This window comes from Neofelis nebulosa, chromosome X, assembly GCF_028018385.1.
Source record: "Neofelis nebulosa isolate mNeoNeb1 chromosome X, mNeoNeb1.pri, whole genome shotgun sequence".
NCBI classification, from domain to species: Eukaryota; Metazoa; Chordata; class Mammalia; order Carnivora; family Felidae; genus Neofelis; species Neofelis nebulosa.
Window position 1 is genome coordinate 112,556,764 of NC_080800.1, and position 15,674 is coordinate 112,572,437.

At 46.1% G+C, this 15,674-nt stretch overlaps 2 protein-coding genes across 2 annotated transcripts in view; one reads left to right on the forward strand and one right to left on the reverse strand.

Annotated features, from left to right (window-relative positions):
- Nucleotides 1-15,674, reverse strand: part of MAP7D3 (MAP7 domain containing 3) — a 57,359-nt gene that overhangs the window by 34,526 nt on the left and 7,159 nt on the right. Inside the window, exon 2 of the mRNA XM_058714752.1 lies at nt 9,776-9,979. Coding sequence (XP_058570735.1) covers nt 9,776-9,812 — 37 coding nt within the window. The 5' untranslated portion in view covers nt 9,813-9,979. The remainder of the gene's footprint in view (nt 1-9,775; nt 9,980-15,674) is intronic.
- The window catches only part of ADGRG4 (adhesion G protein-coupled receptor G4), a 121,869-nt gene continuing 119,253 nt past the window's right edge, over nt 13,059-15,674 (forward strand). The window contains exons 1-2 of the mRNA XM_058714761.1: nt 13,059-13,416; nt 13,506-13,588. The gene's annotated coding sequence lies outside the window, so the exon portion shown is untranslated. The remainder of the gene's footprint in view (nt 13,417-13,505; nt 13,589-15,674) is intronic.

Consider the following 15,674-nt stretch of genomic DNA (forward strand, 5'->3'; position numbering starts at 1 on the left):
TAATTAAAGTGTGTTCCAAGAGCTCAGAGGGATGAGAGTCAGATGCCTAACTGAGCCATCCAGGCGTGCCTGGAAATCTGGGTTTTAATGTAAAATCTCTTAGATGACGGCATTCAAAGTTTTGAAAAACATGGTGCAGGGCAAATAAAATGATCTGCTACCTCATCAGTGTTCAGTTTTCTCAACTGTCTTATTTTTTATGTTTGAATAAAAATCCAAACAAGGCGGTGGGGGGGGGGGCACCTGGGTGGCTCAGTCGGGTAAGCATCTGACGTTGGCTCAGGTCACACTCTCATGGTTTGTGAGGTTCGTGAGTTTGAGCCCCACATGAGGCTCTGCACTCTCAGCACGGAGCTTGCTTCGGATCCTCTGTCTCCCTCTCTCTCTCTGCCCCTCCCTCACTGGTGATGAGCTCTCTCTCTCTCAAAAATCAACATTTAAAAAAAGTCCAAACAAGGTTCACACACGGCATGGTTATACCTTTTAAGTCTCTTTTAATCTATAGATAACCCTTCTTTCTGTTTGATAGACCACCGTGAAGTTTAGCATGCATTCATTAATTCCAAAGGCGGAGTCACTCAAACTTCTTGGCCACCCACTCTGAGCCTGGCAGACTGGGGAGAAAGAGGCAGGGAAGGAGCCCTGCCCTCCAATGATTCTATGCTGATTATGAGACGTCAGGGCCCCCCCCCCCACCCCGCTTGGAGGTTTCCTTGCAGCTAGAGCAGCTCCCTGAGAAGCCCCCACGAAACTGTATATCTCTCCGAAAAATATTGGAAGTAAAGACTGCCAGCTTGGGTAGAATGAGTCTATTCCTCTGGAGCCAACCCAGACTCATCTGGGAAAGAACCCAGGCAGCTCCTCTCCTCCTGTGTTTGGAAAGCATACGTTCCCCAGTGAGCAAAAAAGAACTGGAATCCTGCTCCCTTTTTTTCCCACTTGGCTATATTTTTCCCTTAGACCTGACACCAGCAGGAAGAACATTCAGAAACCACAGCCACAATAGGTCTCGGAGTTGTCACCTTTTTTTTTTTCCTATTAAGCGGTAAATTTTTTAAAAACTGAGTTCACATGTCATATAAACACTCGGTGGACTCACCACGTCTAACACATTTGCATCAAAACTGCCACGACCACGGCACTGTACTGTGACTTTGAAGCTTCACAGCCCTGAGCTGGTTCTTCCTGTCCATCCCGGAACTACCTGTCAGATTCAGCCAATCGAGCACACGGTGGAGGCAGGGATCTGGTTTTGAGTTCCTTCGCCTCTCATTTCTGACTCTTCCCTCCCATCTGCTGCAGCCCGGCTGTGATGCAGGGGGAAGAGTGAGGTTTCATTCTGGACTCATGTCTTGCCAAATCTACTCACATTTTCCTTTCTTTCCCCAAATCTGCACTTTTCTTCCCTCCTACGTTACAGGCTTACCTCAGGCTCTGGTAATTTCTCAAAGCTTTGCCAGCTCTGGAATTCCTACCCCAGCAGTCTCCACCCCCTTCCCGCCCCCCCCATGCTAAAACCCTTCACACCCACCCCCCACCCCTTCCCCACCTCGTCTTTGCTTGGAGAACCAGGGTGGCCTTGTTCTCTGTGCCCTCTCTTTTTAGGGACTCCCTGGCTTCCTGGGGTGGTCTGGGGGCTGATCGTCTTGGCCTGAGCTCACCACAGTGGGGACAGTGAGCTTTTGAGGAAAGGAAGAAAAGACCACCACCACTGGTTTGGGGGGGGGGGGGATATTTCCCTCCAAACTGGAAATCCGGACAAACCTCAGAGGGGAAGGGTGTGTGGTGGCCGCAGTGGCCATCTGTTGGGAGTAGTAGGTACATCTTGGATACTTAGGGCAGATAGTAAGAGGTGCTATTTGTCCAGTGCCTACCCAATGGCAGGTGCAGTGCAAGAGGCTTTGCATGGATTATTTCACAGGATCCTCACCATAATTTTATGAGGTAGCTTCTATTCTTATCCTCATTTTACAGATGAGGCAACAGGCACGGGGAGGTTGCCTAACCTGTCCATGGTTAGCACAGCTAGGAAGTGGCAGGGCCTGGACTCAAGCCCACGTATCTGTGTCTAATAATCCTTCCACTGTGTCTCCCAGTTTACCAGCTGGCAATCTCCAGTCCACTCTTAACTCCTAACCCGTGGCTTCCGTTTTTTCATTGATCCAGTCCCCACACAGGCTACTGAGCCTTCTCAAGCTGCACTTTCTATAATGGTAAAGTCTTCCTACAACTATATCGCCCAACCCCAAGTGTCTGTAGCTGTCTCTCAAGCCTTTAATAGAACTGACTCAAAGTGTTGAATAAGAAACCATTGGAAATGCGTGTTTAATATATGACTTGCAGTGGAGATAAATATGATTCCTCTTAAGCAGCTTTCTTCTAGAAAGGCTGAGCCGAATCAATCAATGCTGAGTACTCAGGACTGAGTTCAACATGCAAATGTCAAGGAAAAAGTGTCACCTCTATTGCATGCAAGGCATGTTTGTTGAATGAATGAGAGAGAGTACTACCAGCCTCTACAGTACTGAAGGAGGAAGAAATGAAAATATTTTGGGTGGCCACTGGGGGGTTGAAAAGGTCTAGACTGAAAATTATTGTTAAAGGGCAAGAAAATGTCCTCATTTTTTCCCTCTTGACTTTAAATAAAGTAGAGCAAACATGGGCTGGGCCTTCTCATTCGAAATACAGGTCTGTAATATAAAGGAAGCTTCAGAGGATACCAAAAGCATAAAATATCAAGAAGTGCCCTTTACAGACACTTTGGAATTTCTAACAGAGCTAAAACTTGGTGAAATCCAGATGGGAGAAAATGAGGAGAAAAGAGGAGTCGGGATTGTTTGTTAAAATGCAGATTGCTGGGCCCCATTCCCACAGTTTCTGATTCTATAAGTGTTATTAGTTGTATAACATATATCTCATATATATGCTTTGATGGTGATAAATATGAAAATTCTTATATAGATCTAGTGTTTAGTACTTCCTGATACTTAACACTCTTTTTGTTACTAAGGGCAGGCAGCTGCTTTACCCTACTAGGGTGGATTGAAAGCCAAGGCATCAAGGTGTCGCCTGGGAGCATCACACACAGGAAAGGGCATCACAGAGGAGGGAGGGCATCACACTCAGGGAGGTGCAGCAGGGGAGCCTGAAAGCATTTTGTACCACAGTTTCCCATGCCAGAGTCTGATACGACACACAACATACTTGGTTTTCCTTCTCTTTCCCTCCACCACACACAGGCACCTACATTTTCAAAGGAGATAGTTGGATGATCTGAGGGGGAAACTTCCAGATCGCACACAGGAAGTGCAATGCGAAAGAAACTCCTCTCCTGGGGAGAGACAGACAGACAGTCGGAGGGGCAGAGACATTTCCCAGGGAGCTGTGGTCAGATTTAGGGTAGATCCTGTCCCTTTCTTTACCTATTACACTCAGCCTCTGGTTTATCATATGGTAAACTGAGGCCTCTGCAGCAGAAGGAATGGGTTGTTGCTTTGGGGTTGGTCTAGATGTTTGAAGGCTGTGTAGATGGATGGCATCTGATCCATTTTTATATAGTGCACTTCATGAATCATCAAGTTCTATCTGGGACCACGTACGGTTCTAAAAACTCTTAGGTCTTTAAAACGTTAAGACTTGGGGCGCCTGGCAGGCTCAGTCAGTAGAGGATGTGACTATAGATCACAGGGTTGTGGGTTCAAGCCCCACGTTGGGTGTAGAAATTACTTTAAAATTTTAAAAATCTAAAGAAAAAAAGAATTTCCTCTTGCAAAACTTAATTGTTTGTCAATGGGCTGATACAGTTGTAGTCGAAAGCCTGCACTATAAACCCCATTGTTCCTTCAGGGCCAACTGGCAGATCTATTTAGAGAATGTGTACTTTCAGGAAAGAAAAAAAGGGCCCTAGAGTACAAGGGGACCTGTGTGTATACTCCCCAGGGCACGTGGGTCTAGAGGAATGCACACTTGGGCAGCCAAGAGCCTAAGCAAGTTTTGCCAATGGGTTCTCATCCCTGTGTGCGGCCAGGGTGAAGGACTCAGCAACACAGAGCAAAACTTCCCACAGTCAGATTCGCCCAAGAGCCAGCTCCTCCGGGCCCCGGAGGAGTGTTTTCAGATAAGACTCTTGGGGTGGATGGGCGGAGAAGAAAAAAAGCACAGGTTATTCCTGAGACCAGTGGGAAAATAGACGATAGATCTCTGCTCCTGTGAAAGACACATAGCCTTGGCTTTGCTTTTCTTCAGATTCTAGATATTACTGAGACAATCACAGAAGGTGAGAGCTAGGAGTGACTGTCAAGGCCACGAACTTTAGTCCTTCATTTTGACTCACGTTCCCACAGCTGGAACCCCACCTAATGCTCTTTTCTCTGCACACACGTGAAAGACTGTCCAAATCGTCTTTTGGAAGGAAAAGAAGTGAGCATTGCTGATGGGATGCTGGGAACCATTATGTAATCCAGCTGGAATTTGACCCATATCCTCCCAATGAAACGGAAAAGGGAGATGGGAGGGAAATAGATTGCGATACGGCCACATTGGCAAAGGCATGCTTAAAAGATGTTGAACAACCATGATTTTTGCGAGGGGTCCAACGAGTTGGCCCCTCTCTGACTCAATTCTCATTACCTCCTCCGGGAACGCTTTTCTGCGGGCGCAAAACCAGGCAAACGCCTTGGTTCCTGCGTGCCGCTTTACTCCTCCCCACCACACAGAGGCAGGATTCAAGTTCAGAGGCAGGATAAACTGAGTCCAGAGTTCTGGAGCTTTCCAGAGAGGTTCGAGGAGCCAGAGCAAGTGAGGGCCGCTAAAAACAGTGCGTGGCAGCCTACACCAAGGGTAAGAAGAGGAGCAAAATCCCAATTGCTATTTGAATCTGGGGGTGGGCGTGGGAATGGGGGAAGTGACCAAGCAGCAGCGTAACCTGAGAGGCTTCCTGGAAGAAGCAGCTCTTACCACCCGGCTGCATAAACAGTTGCTATTTATCGGATGGTAAATTTTCACACGTGTTATCCTCAGAACTCCGCACGGTGTTCCGTAGCGGGTTTGTGTTGTTGGTGGTGATATTTATTATTATGCCTGGGGATGATTAATTCAACTGAAACATACCCAGGAGGAACTGTTCAGTCTCCTGGAACTAACCAGTTCTTTTTTTCTGGGAGGAGGAGGGTGTGTGTGCCAAATTCTGGTTCCTTCTGGATGTGTGTACAGTGGGATACTGCAGATGAGTCTGACTTCAGAAGGAAGGTGTGACAAATAAAACACTGATTTCAATTTTAGTTCTGTAGAAATATTTGGGAAGCCTGCTCGGCGGCGTTTGCATGATTAAAAATGACCCAGTGCGCGCACTTGACAGGAACATGGGCCACAGCAGGCCTGACATCTCCATATGTCATTTATATCTTAATCCACAGCCTGCTGGGGAAACTCTGGGTAAGACTGCACTTTGGGGACCACTGTCAGTTAGTCTCATGCTATTTTCTTCGCCTATGGCATTCACACATCCTCCACTATGAGCTGGCATTTGGCCCCAGGCCTGTGGCATTGCCATAGGGCTGACTGCAGGGGAAAGAAAATTCAAAATGTGAAATGACTTTGTTCAAATGTGAGTCAGGGATGTGCGCAGCCTGTTTATAGAAGGAGGAAATGACATTTGAAGAAAATCGGTGCCGGGAGAAATGCTGTCATTATATAAGCTTTCAAAATTTAGTAACTAACTGGCTAGGAGAGTAACAGATTGGCTAACTTGTTGAGTCCCCAAACATTCCCCTTTACCCATTATGGTGTGGTGGCCTGGGTCCCAGTCCTGCCACTTAAATGCTATTCGATACTGACCCTAAGTTTCCTCGTCTGTAAAATGAGCATAATAACAGTTGCTTAAAACTGTTTTGTTGATGGGGCGCCTGGGTGGCTCAATCAGTTAAGGGTCCAGCTTCAGCTCTGGTCATGATCTCACGGCAAGTTCGAGCCCCATGTCGGGCTCTGTGCCTGGAGCCTGCTTCGGATTCTGTGTCTCCCTCTCTCTCTGCCCCTCCTCCACTTACACTCTGTCTCTCAAAAATTAATAAACATTAAAAAAATAAAATACTACCTATTAAAAAAACCTGTTTTGTTGATATAAAGGATCAGGTTCCATTCTCAATATACACTGAGTTACATGCTTTTTTCACACTGTCTCACTTATGCTTGCCAATTACGCCATGAGGCCAGTAGAATTATCCCCTAAAATGCCGAATGCTATTAACAATGATAACGTAGCACACGGTGCAGATTGGAATAGGTAATTCGACGCTTTCTTCATTTGAAGAAAATTGGTGCTGGGAGAAACGCTGTCATTATATAAGTTTTCTTTCGTTTGTGGCCAGAGGGCTAGAGATGTTTCACAAGGTGATAGGATAATAAAGACGAGGAGACCAAGAGAATAAGCATTTTGGAGCTCAGATGCTGGAAGAGGGGTTTGCAGTCAGAGACAAGAGATCAAGTTTTCATGCAAAGAATAATAATTGTGCTTAACTGTCTAACAAAGAGGCTTGTTTGGGGGGAGTCGAACACAGGAATCATTCATACACTTGAAATCTTGTAAACCAGAATACTGAAGCCTCACAGAATCACTACGCTTTGTGTCGCTGCTCCCCACCCTCCTTTCTTCTCTGCTTCCCCCCTGCTGTACGGGAGGAGAAGGCCTGTTTCAGAAGGGGACAGGGTAGGGTCTGTTCCCTCTTGCAGTCACAGACCCTGTCCCCTGCCTGCAGGCACATGTCCTCCTAGGGAAGGCACAAGGCAGGAGTAGCTATAGCCCAAACATACATTGTAGCCAGTAGGATCCTCGCACTCTCCTCATTTCTTGCAAATGGGCACGGCCTTATTAGATCTTGCAAGAAGAAAATGGTTCTCTCTTTTTTTTCTTAATATTTATTTTGAGAGAGAGAGGAAAAGCGTGGGTGGGGGAGGGGCAAAGAGAGAGGGAGAGAGAGAATCCCAAGCAGGCTCAGCGCTGTCAATGTAGAGCCTGACGCGGGGCTTGGTCTCACCCCCAGCGTGCTCTCTCTCTCTCAAAATAAACTTAAAAAAATAGGTACCGCATTAAAAAAAAAAAAAAAAAGAGTCAGATGCTTAACCAACTGAACCGCCCAGGTGCCCTGAAGAGAACAGTTCTCTTAGGAGAAAGACAAGGGCCTTGAAGAACCTCAGGTCTGTTGGGGCTAACCCAGGTCACGTGGCTCAACACTGCACTCCTCCCAGCCCCGAAGGACAGCTCGCACTTAGGGGACATAGTTCCTCCACCATAAGGTTGTTTGAACGCTAACTGAAACCAAAGCAGATTCAAGTTTCCCTTCAGCCTTGGGGATGTCACGGCACAGAATTTCAACATTTTTCACTTACACTATCTGTGCATGGTTCCAAATTCTTTCTCAGTACATTTCCCACTCCCCGTCATCTCTGCCAATTCTCTGGGTGTGGTAGAAAGGAAGCACTTTCAGTATGGTCTCCAAAATTCATGGAACTATGAATGATAGTAACATAATATTTTGAATTGTGTGTTGTTTTAAAATAGGAAAAGTCAGTTATATTTTTCTCCAGTGCCATTTTGCACCATACCTTTCAAAACGAGCTAAGGAATACTTTGGAGTGAGCATGCTGAGCTGGGATTCTCAGAAGCACCAGAAAGAGAAAAACTCAAAACTGTGACTTATTTGAGAGCTCAAAGACACTTGATTTTGAGAGGGTGAGATTTAAAACTTAGCTTCCGGGGTGCCCGGGTGGCTCAGTTGGTTGAGCATCTGACTCCTGATTTCCACTCAGGTCATGATCTCACGGTTCACGGGGTGTGGGCTGAGAGTTTGAGCCTGCTTGGGAATCTCTCTCTCCGCTCTGCTCCTTCCCTGCATGTGCGCATGTGTTCTCTCTCTCCCAAAAATAAAGAAAATAAAATAAACATTTAAAAAGTAATAAAAAAGGGGGCACCTGGTTGGCTCAGTTGGTTAAGCACGCAACTCTTGGTTTCGGCTCAGGCGCTGACCTCACAGCCTGAGGCTGGCAGCACAGAGCCTGCTTGGGATTCTCTCTCCCTCCCTCTCTCTCTGCCCCTCCCCCACTTGCACTGTCTTTGTCTCTCTCAAAATAAATAAACTTCGAAAACAGTAATTTAAAAAATGCCATCATAACACAATCCGGATGAGAATCCTGGCACGGGGCGGGGCGATGTTGTGTGTGGAAACTGACAAGATGATTAGTTGCCAGGAAGATCAAACCAGACAAGGTCTATAAAGTGGCAAGAGCTATACACAACTGAATGAACACGTTCTAGCCACTAAACATTCTCCTTCCTTTATATTCACGTCCATGTTATACTTCAGGTTTACATAGTTGTAACATTTGTGTCTGTACCACATTGTCATCTCCTTTTTTCACTTAACACAGACCCAGTACTTACCCTTTTACTGCCCAAAGAACATTCCATCTGGTCAGTAGACTCTACTTCTTTTTTAGATACTTTGCCATTATTGAACATGAGGGTTGTTTTCAGTTTGTCACCATTATACACAGTGGGGCTTGGAAAATCTTCCATAGCTTACCACCCTCCCACCCTCACACCCCTTTTGGGGTGGTTTCCTTGGAATATGTTCTCAAAAATGGAAGGAAACACAGAAAGAGCTCTCAAACCAGATTGCTTTCCAGAGAAATACCACCAGTTGACTGTGTTTGTGTGTCCCCAGTGATGAGAGGCTATATCATTGGGAAAATAAGTGTTTAAGTGTTCTGTCGAGGCATAGAAGAGGAACTTGGGACTCTTGCCTGAAACTTCCTTTCCCACCCCTTGCCAGTGTTAGACCTTTCCTGGCCCTTTTCTGACTTCCTCCTCCTACTCAGTGTCTTGGAGCAGCAGTGACCATGAAAATACAGAACAGGACGAACAGTTTCTGTGTTAAAATCTAACAAAGCCTCACATGGGGTGTGACTGTCCCAAGCACTTCACCAAATAAAATGCTGGGGCTTCACTTGTGAATTTCCCATCATGAACAAAAAGGCGATTTGGGCTTTGAAGAAAAGCCTGCCATTTCACAAAGAAAAATCTAACTGTAGATCTATGTGTCTGCGTGCTTGAATTTGAACATTTGGCCCACTGGGCTTGGGGTGCCTGTTCTGATTTCTGTCGCCAACAAACTGTCACTGATTGAAGAAAGATAAGGGACATTTCTGACTCAAGACCCTTTGCCTCCATGCATCATGCATCATCTCATTTAATCCTCACAACAACCCTTGAAGTGGACACTGTTATCATCCCCATTTTGTGGGTGAGGAAGTTGGGGCTTAGAAATATTTTTATCTTAAAAAAAAAAAGAAATATTTTTATCTTGCCCAGAGGCACACAGCGATATGAATTCGTGTGTGTTTGATTTCAATGATCTTTGTGCTTGATCTTGTCCTGCCTCTCATACTCTCATTTATGATATGGTAACTTATCTGCCACACTGACTCCAGTGTTGTTTCCAGGATCAAATGAGACCACAATCCCAAAGTGCTTTGTGAAGAGTAGACAAAACATTGTATAAACGTGTAGACACTTTATCAACATCAGGCATTATCATCGTTTGGATTTAATTTAGTTCCAGTCACTCTCTAGGACTCTAACAGGCCACACGTGACCCAGCCCGGCCCTAGGCTCTCTGGAGAGACTCAATAGTGTGTATCCTAAGAACAATTTCACTATATTTACAAATGCAGTGCTCTCGCCCCCAATCAATGGCGCTGGAAGGAGAAAGTTGAGGCTTACCTGTGTTGATGTCCTCGGATCTGATAGTCTTCTGCATGTTTCAAATGGAGTCGGATGAACTAGATTGGGCGTGGTACTCAGAGATTCGTCTTGTGAGCAAGCCCCTGCGCCACTGTAGCAGGTCTTACCGTTGTCTTACCGTAGCGGGTGAGTGATGGAGGTGAAGGTAATAACCGAAGCAGCAGCCGCCTCGTCCTTCTTTCCCTATGGGAGAGACTGGAGTTAGGCACAGTTCACCTCCATACCGGAATCAGAGACTGTTGGGAGATGGTTAGCTTTGAAAGAGGCCTTGAATATCCTCTCCCATTCCTGATTTCCTGAGGCTAGCTTTATTGCTTTATGTTAAAAAACGCATGCGCTGGGGCACCTGGGTGGCTCAGTCCAGTCGGTTAAGTGTCCGACTTCGGCTCAGGTCATGATCTCGCGGTTTGTGAGTTCGAGCCCCGCGTCGGGCTCTGTGCTGACAGCTCGGAGCCCGGAGCCTGCTTCGGATTCTGTGTCTCCCTGTCTCTCTGACCCTCCCCTGCTCACACTCTGTCTCTCTCCCACTCAAAAATAAACATTAATTTTTTTAAATGCATGCACTGCCCTGTGTGGGGAGAAGGAAAACTGTGTACATAGTGTGTTGTATCAGGCTCCGCTGTGGGAAATTGTGGAACAAAATGTCTTCAGGCATACCTGTGTGTGACACACCTGCCTGTGATACATCTCCCTGAGTGTGACGTGCTTCTCTGTCCCTTCCACACATGGTCTGTAATTCCTTTTTTTAAATTTCCTTATGTAATCTCTACACCCAACTTGTGGCTTCAACTCACAACCCTGAGATCAACAGCCACATGCTCCACCGACTGAGGCAGCCAGGCACTCCGGGTCCCTAATTCTTGTAAAATCCTAGGAAGTAGATACTATTATTACGGCCTTATTACAGATGAGGAACTCCTTCCAGGTCCAGAGAGGTTCACCAATCTGCCTCAGGGCGTACAGTTGCTAAATGAAACCATTGGGCATATTTACCTCCCCAAAGAAGGAGCGTGGAAGAGATTGGGATTGAGACTTAAGTGACCGGCGTTCTAGTTCCTAGTCTGCCACTTCACCTACCTGTATGACCTTGGCCAGAGCTGTTTCACCCTGTACAAATTAAAGGGTCCTACTCAGTTACCGCTTTGGTTCTTTTCTGGCTTTCCTCCTGAAATCGGTCCCATTATTTTCAATTACTAGCTGTTCAGGAAAATACAAACAGAAATCGAAACGAAAGGCGTGGGGATGCTCCCCAATCAAACATTAGACGATTGAGCTAGTCATACAAGGGACAACGGACCCTTTTTCTATTGGGCAAAGCTAAGTGTTGCTGCCACCTAGTGAGGAAAGGGAGCATGGCCTCTGGGCAAGGTCTGGTCCCTCTGTGGAGGCCTAGGGAAAAAGTACCAGAAATCATGTTAGTGATCAGATAATATATGGGATTTCACAGATACGTTAAATCTTGCGATGTTTCTGCAGGCCAATCTCTCCCTTTGCCTAAAATGAGGTTAGGAGAACAGCTTCTCTGGGCAGTATTATTAAGTACACGTGAGCCATCTCGGGCCTCCTTCAAATGGTGCCTGTGCGTGTCCTTTTCCACGCTCTCCCCTCCCCGACTGGAATCCTAGAACCCTGGAAGGTCTCAGCAGGAAGGAACCAGCCTCAGAGAATTTCTGAGGGCAACCCATTTCATAGTACAGAGGACCAGTGTTTTGACCAAGGTCACACAGGTAGTTAACGTAGGCAGCGGTGACAGTAGACGGGTCCCAGAATTCCGAAAGCTGGTCTGATAAAGTCCACCCAGAATGGATGAGGTTACATTATTTGCAAAATCACCTTCCGAAGAGAATAGCTCCCAGGCCGGGAGCAAGGTTTGGAGATGTAATGAACGATATTTACAAATTTAAAGGAAGCCTGAGTAATTCCGGTGGGGAAGAGAGGGTGGTCTGACCGGAAACCGGGAGGAGCGGACGCTTACCCGCTTCCTGGAGCTTTAAGCGCTACAGGGTGCTCCGTGCTGAATGAAGTGCTCATCGGGACCCCCTGAGGCTCCCAGCGAGGGAATCTCAATTTCCGGAGAGACATTCCCACCCTTGGGGGCGTGCCCGGGGCTCCCAGGGCACCAGGTGTAATCTTACCTTTTCCTCTGCCGGCCGGGGTTATCAGAATGAGAATGAAAGCAAAGGTTATTGCGGGGTAACCTGCATCTGCTAGAATGTGTTTTCAACAATCAGAAGTTTTTAGTACGATTATAATAAATCACCTGCAGCAAGCTCACAGCTCCTAGTTGAGGGGATCCATTTACTCTTGTAATAATTGTTCTTGGCACAGTCAATAATAATAATGATAATGATAATGATAAAATGGCTGACGTCACCAGGGGCTTTGCATTATCTCATTCACGTCTGACAAAAGGTCAATGAGGTATTCATTGTGATCCCCATTCACAACTAAGTAAGCTGAGGCTCAGGGAGCAGTTTACCCAGAGTCCCACAGCTCCCCCTGACTTTCCCAGCCCTTGATCACTACCCGGTCCCGCCTCCTCCCTTGGCCTCCCGGATGCGCCAGTACCGGAAGCAGGAGGTGCGCGGGTGCACGCTGGCCAGTGGACGTGCCCATTTCCAGCTAGAGGAAGAGTCGCTCCTCGCCAGCCCCCCACCAACCCCGCCCGAAACGAGTGTAGGAGCCTCTCCTCGGGGAACTGATCGAACGAACAGTTTGGTAGGCTAGTTGCCTGTAGGGGGAGAGATTACCCCGGGAAAACATTTTCCCTGGTTCACAACAAAAAACGTTTGCTGGGCGCGGGCGGAGGGGGAGACAGACTGTAGGAGGACAGGTGACTAATTAAGGAGAAGAATTTTTGATTATCTGTTGTTTCAGCTTATCAGAGCAATTGCTTCCCTCTGTTAACATGGATAATTAAGAACTGACTGTGGGGGCGCCTGGGTGGCGCAGTCGGTTAAGCGTCCGACTTCAGCCAGGTCACGATCTCGCGGTCCGTGAGTTCGAGCCCCGCGTCAGGCTCTGGGCTGATGGCTCGGAGCCTGGAGCCTGTTTCTGATTCTGTGTCTCCCTCTCTCTCTGCCCCTCCCCCGTTCATGCTCTGTCTCTCTCTGTCCCAAAAATAAATTAAAAAAAAAAAACGTTAAAAAAAAAAAAAAGAACTGACTGTGTAGGTAAGTGATTCAAACCTTCCTCGCTCACATGAAATTCTCTTCAGTAATACACAAGCATGCACAGAATTATTCACTGGAAGGGATGGACATCCTTCCAGTGTTTGCTGTCAAATATAATCTCGTCCAACTTCCATTAAATTATCGATTAGGTGGAGAGCTCCCTTAAACAAGAGCATCTATCTGTCATCGATCTCTCATCTGTTAGGTACATAGTTCTGTAAGTTGAACAAAATATTCACAATAGTAATGTTACTCTTGCCCCACCTCTCCCCACCCTTTTGACTTCTTTAGGTTCTTTAGGCTAAGAATACAGGCTAAGGCTTATATAACATTTTATGCTGTGTCCCTGTAGTTCTTGATAAGGCAGAGAATAAGAAACAAGGCCGTTTGGAAAATGTGGACAGGAAATAGTTAAACACAAGCACAGAATGCTGTTACAATGAGGAAGTGAGTCGGGGACTAAAGGAAACTTTGTGTTCAGAGGGTCATCAAAAAAAGAAAAAGGCCTATTTTTTTTTTTTTTTTTTTTTTTTAAGGAGCCTTGCTTCATGCCTCGGCCCCATGTACCAAGCGTGGACGACCAGCAGAATTTTCCGCTGTTTCCTGAAGTAAGCCCAAGGTATACTGACCACAGGTTGCCCTCCTGGGGTTGAGATTAGGTCCATATTTCATGATATCCCCCCCCACCAGCTGTCTAGCCTAGTTTTAGCATGTTTTAGATACTCAATAAATATTGAGTGAGTCAAAATGTAATCAGGTTCCAGGCTTCAAGAATCAAGTTGCTTTTTTCTTGTTAAACAGCAAAAGAAATGAGAAACTATAGAGACTTGATTTCAGAGTGTGAAGGGAGGCTGTAAAGATAGTAAATGTTCTCATCTCATTTGATATGAATCATAACTGTAATAACGCAGCCAGCCCGGCATGGGCAGTTCTGGTTACAAGCCAACTTCCAATCCAGCTGACGGAAACAACTGTTTAATTAAAAAGAGAAAACTGCGCGCGCGTGTGCGTGTGTGCGTGTGTGTGTGTGTGTGTGTGTGTGTGTGTGTGTTTAATCCAGAGAAGCTAGAATTGGGAAGAATTTTTAGTACTGAAAAGAACTTTTAGAATTAGGACAGTTCTTACTACCAGCAGTCTGTGCTCCCGTACAAGGTGTGGTGTTTGAGAACTTTCAGAGACACCCCTTTGTCTCCCTGGCTCCCCAAGGCCTTCCTCCTACAGCACGTGACAGCTACTTAAAACCCCCAGCGGGGAGGTAAGATCTGGTCTCTGGATGGCCTCTGTTAAAAATCGCGCATTTGGGAAGAAGAGGGTAGAAACCACCTGAAATCTTGGCAGGTAGCAATTATTATGTGTCAGGCATAATGCTGGTAAATACGCATATGAAAAGATGCTTGACCCCATTAGTCATGAGGGAAATGCAAATTAAAGCCACAGTGAGATACCACCGCATACCGAATCGGGATGGTTCAAATAGAAACAAAGCAAAAACAAAACTGATACTATCAAAATGCTGGCAAGGACGCAGGCTATTTGCACCTCTCCTACATTGCTGGTGAGAGGAGAAATCTTCAAGGACAGCAGGATGAAAATGTGTACTAATTTGGTCTCTTGTCTAGAATGGACTTTTTCTTGTCCAGGGTGAAAGAAAGTATTGTTATAAGCAGGGTACTGACCGGGGCAATAGCTAAAAACAGTAGTGACCACGTGTCATGTAGTGACTAAATCATTCCAGAATGAAATGAACTCTGGAGAAACACTTAAGTTCCTGGTCTCAGCCTGAAGCCTGGTCCAAAGGTGGGGAGTTTATTTGACATTCTTTCTATTAGAGTTACATACTTTAGAAACCTACTTTTTTTTTTTAAAGATTTTATTTTTAAGTAATCTCTACACAGAACAAGGGGCTCAAACCCACAACCCCTGAGATTAAGAGTCGCATGCTGTACCAACTGAGCCCGCCAGGTGCCCCTCGGGAGAATACATGTCTCCTTTCAATTTTAAGAAATTGATCACTTTTGTAGATTGTTTTTAGTAGGGAGGAGTTTGTAAAATTGGCGGGGCGGGGGGTGGGGGGGGGAGGAAGAGGGAGAGAGAGACAGAGGGAGAGACCTTGTGACCATTTGGTGTAATTCTCCTTTTGCAGAGCCTCTGGGAGCCAGGTCGAATTCAATGGTCCCTCTAATGACTGCACCATGCAGCCTTTTAGTCCTCAGGTTTATGTACAGATTTACCGAGTTCCAAATTAGTCACGACAATCTGAGCTTCCTGGGATTGGTGACCCTTGGAAACCATCTCCTGATAAGGGGATGCACGTGGTCCCAGGATTTACTGTACCTTTCTCAATCAATACTAATTACTTCCCCACATTAATGGCTTCTGCTTTCAGCAAGAATAGGGCACCTCCCCAGTTCTGCCATTTCCCTGACAACTATGAATTACAGTCAAGGTTACGCTCTTATCTCCACCTGACTCAAATCACCCTCCTGGCTCGTGAGCTCTGGGCAGCTTTCTAGACAGAGGTTGCCATGGTTCTGTTTGCCTGACTACCTGCCAATTTGGTTAATGTAGGTAAATAAACTTCTGCTGTCTTTTACCTCTAGAGGGGACCTGTCTGGAGTTAATTGAAATAGAGAACACCAAATAATCTGAATAAATATACATTGTGTTACACAGGGCAACTAAATCAAGCTGAAGGGTAATCCAAA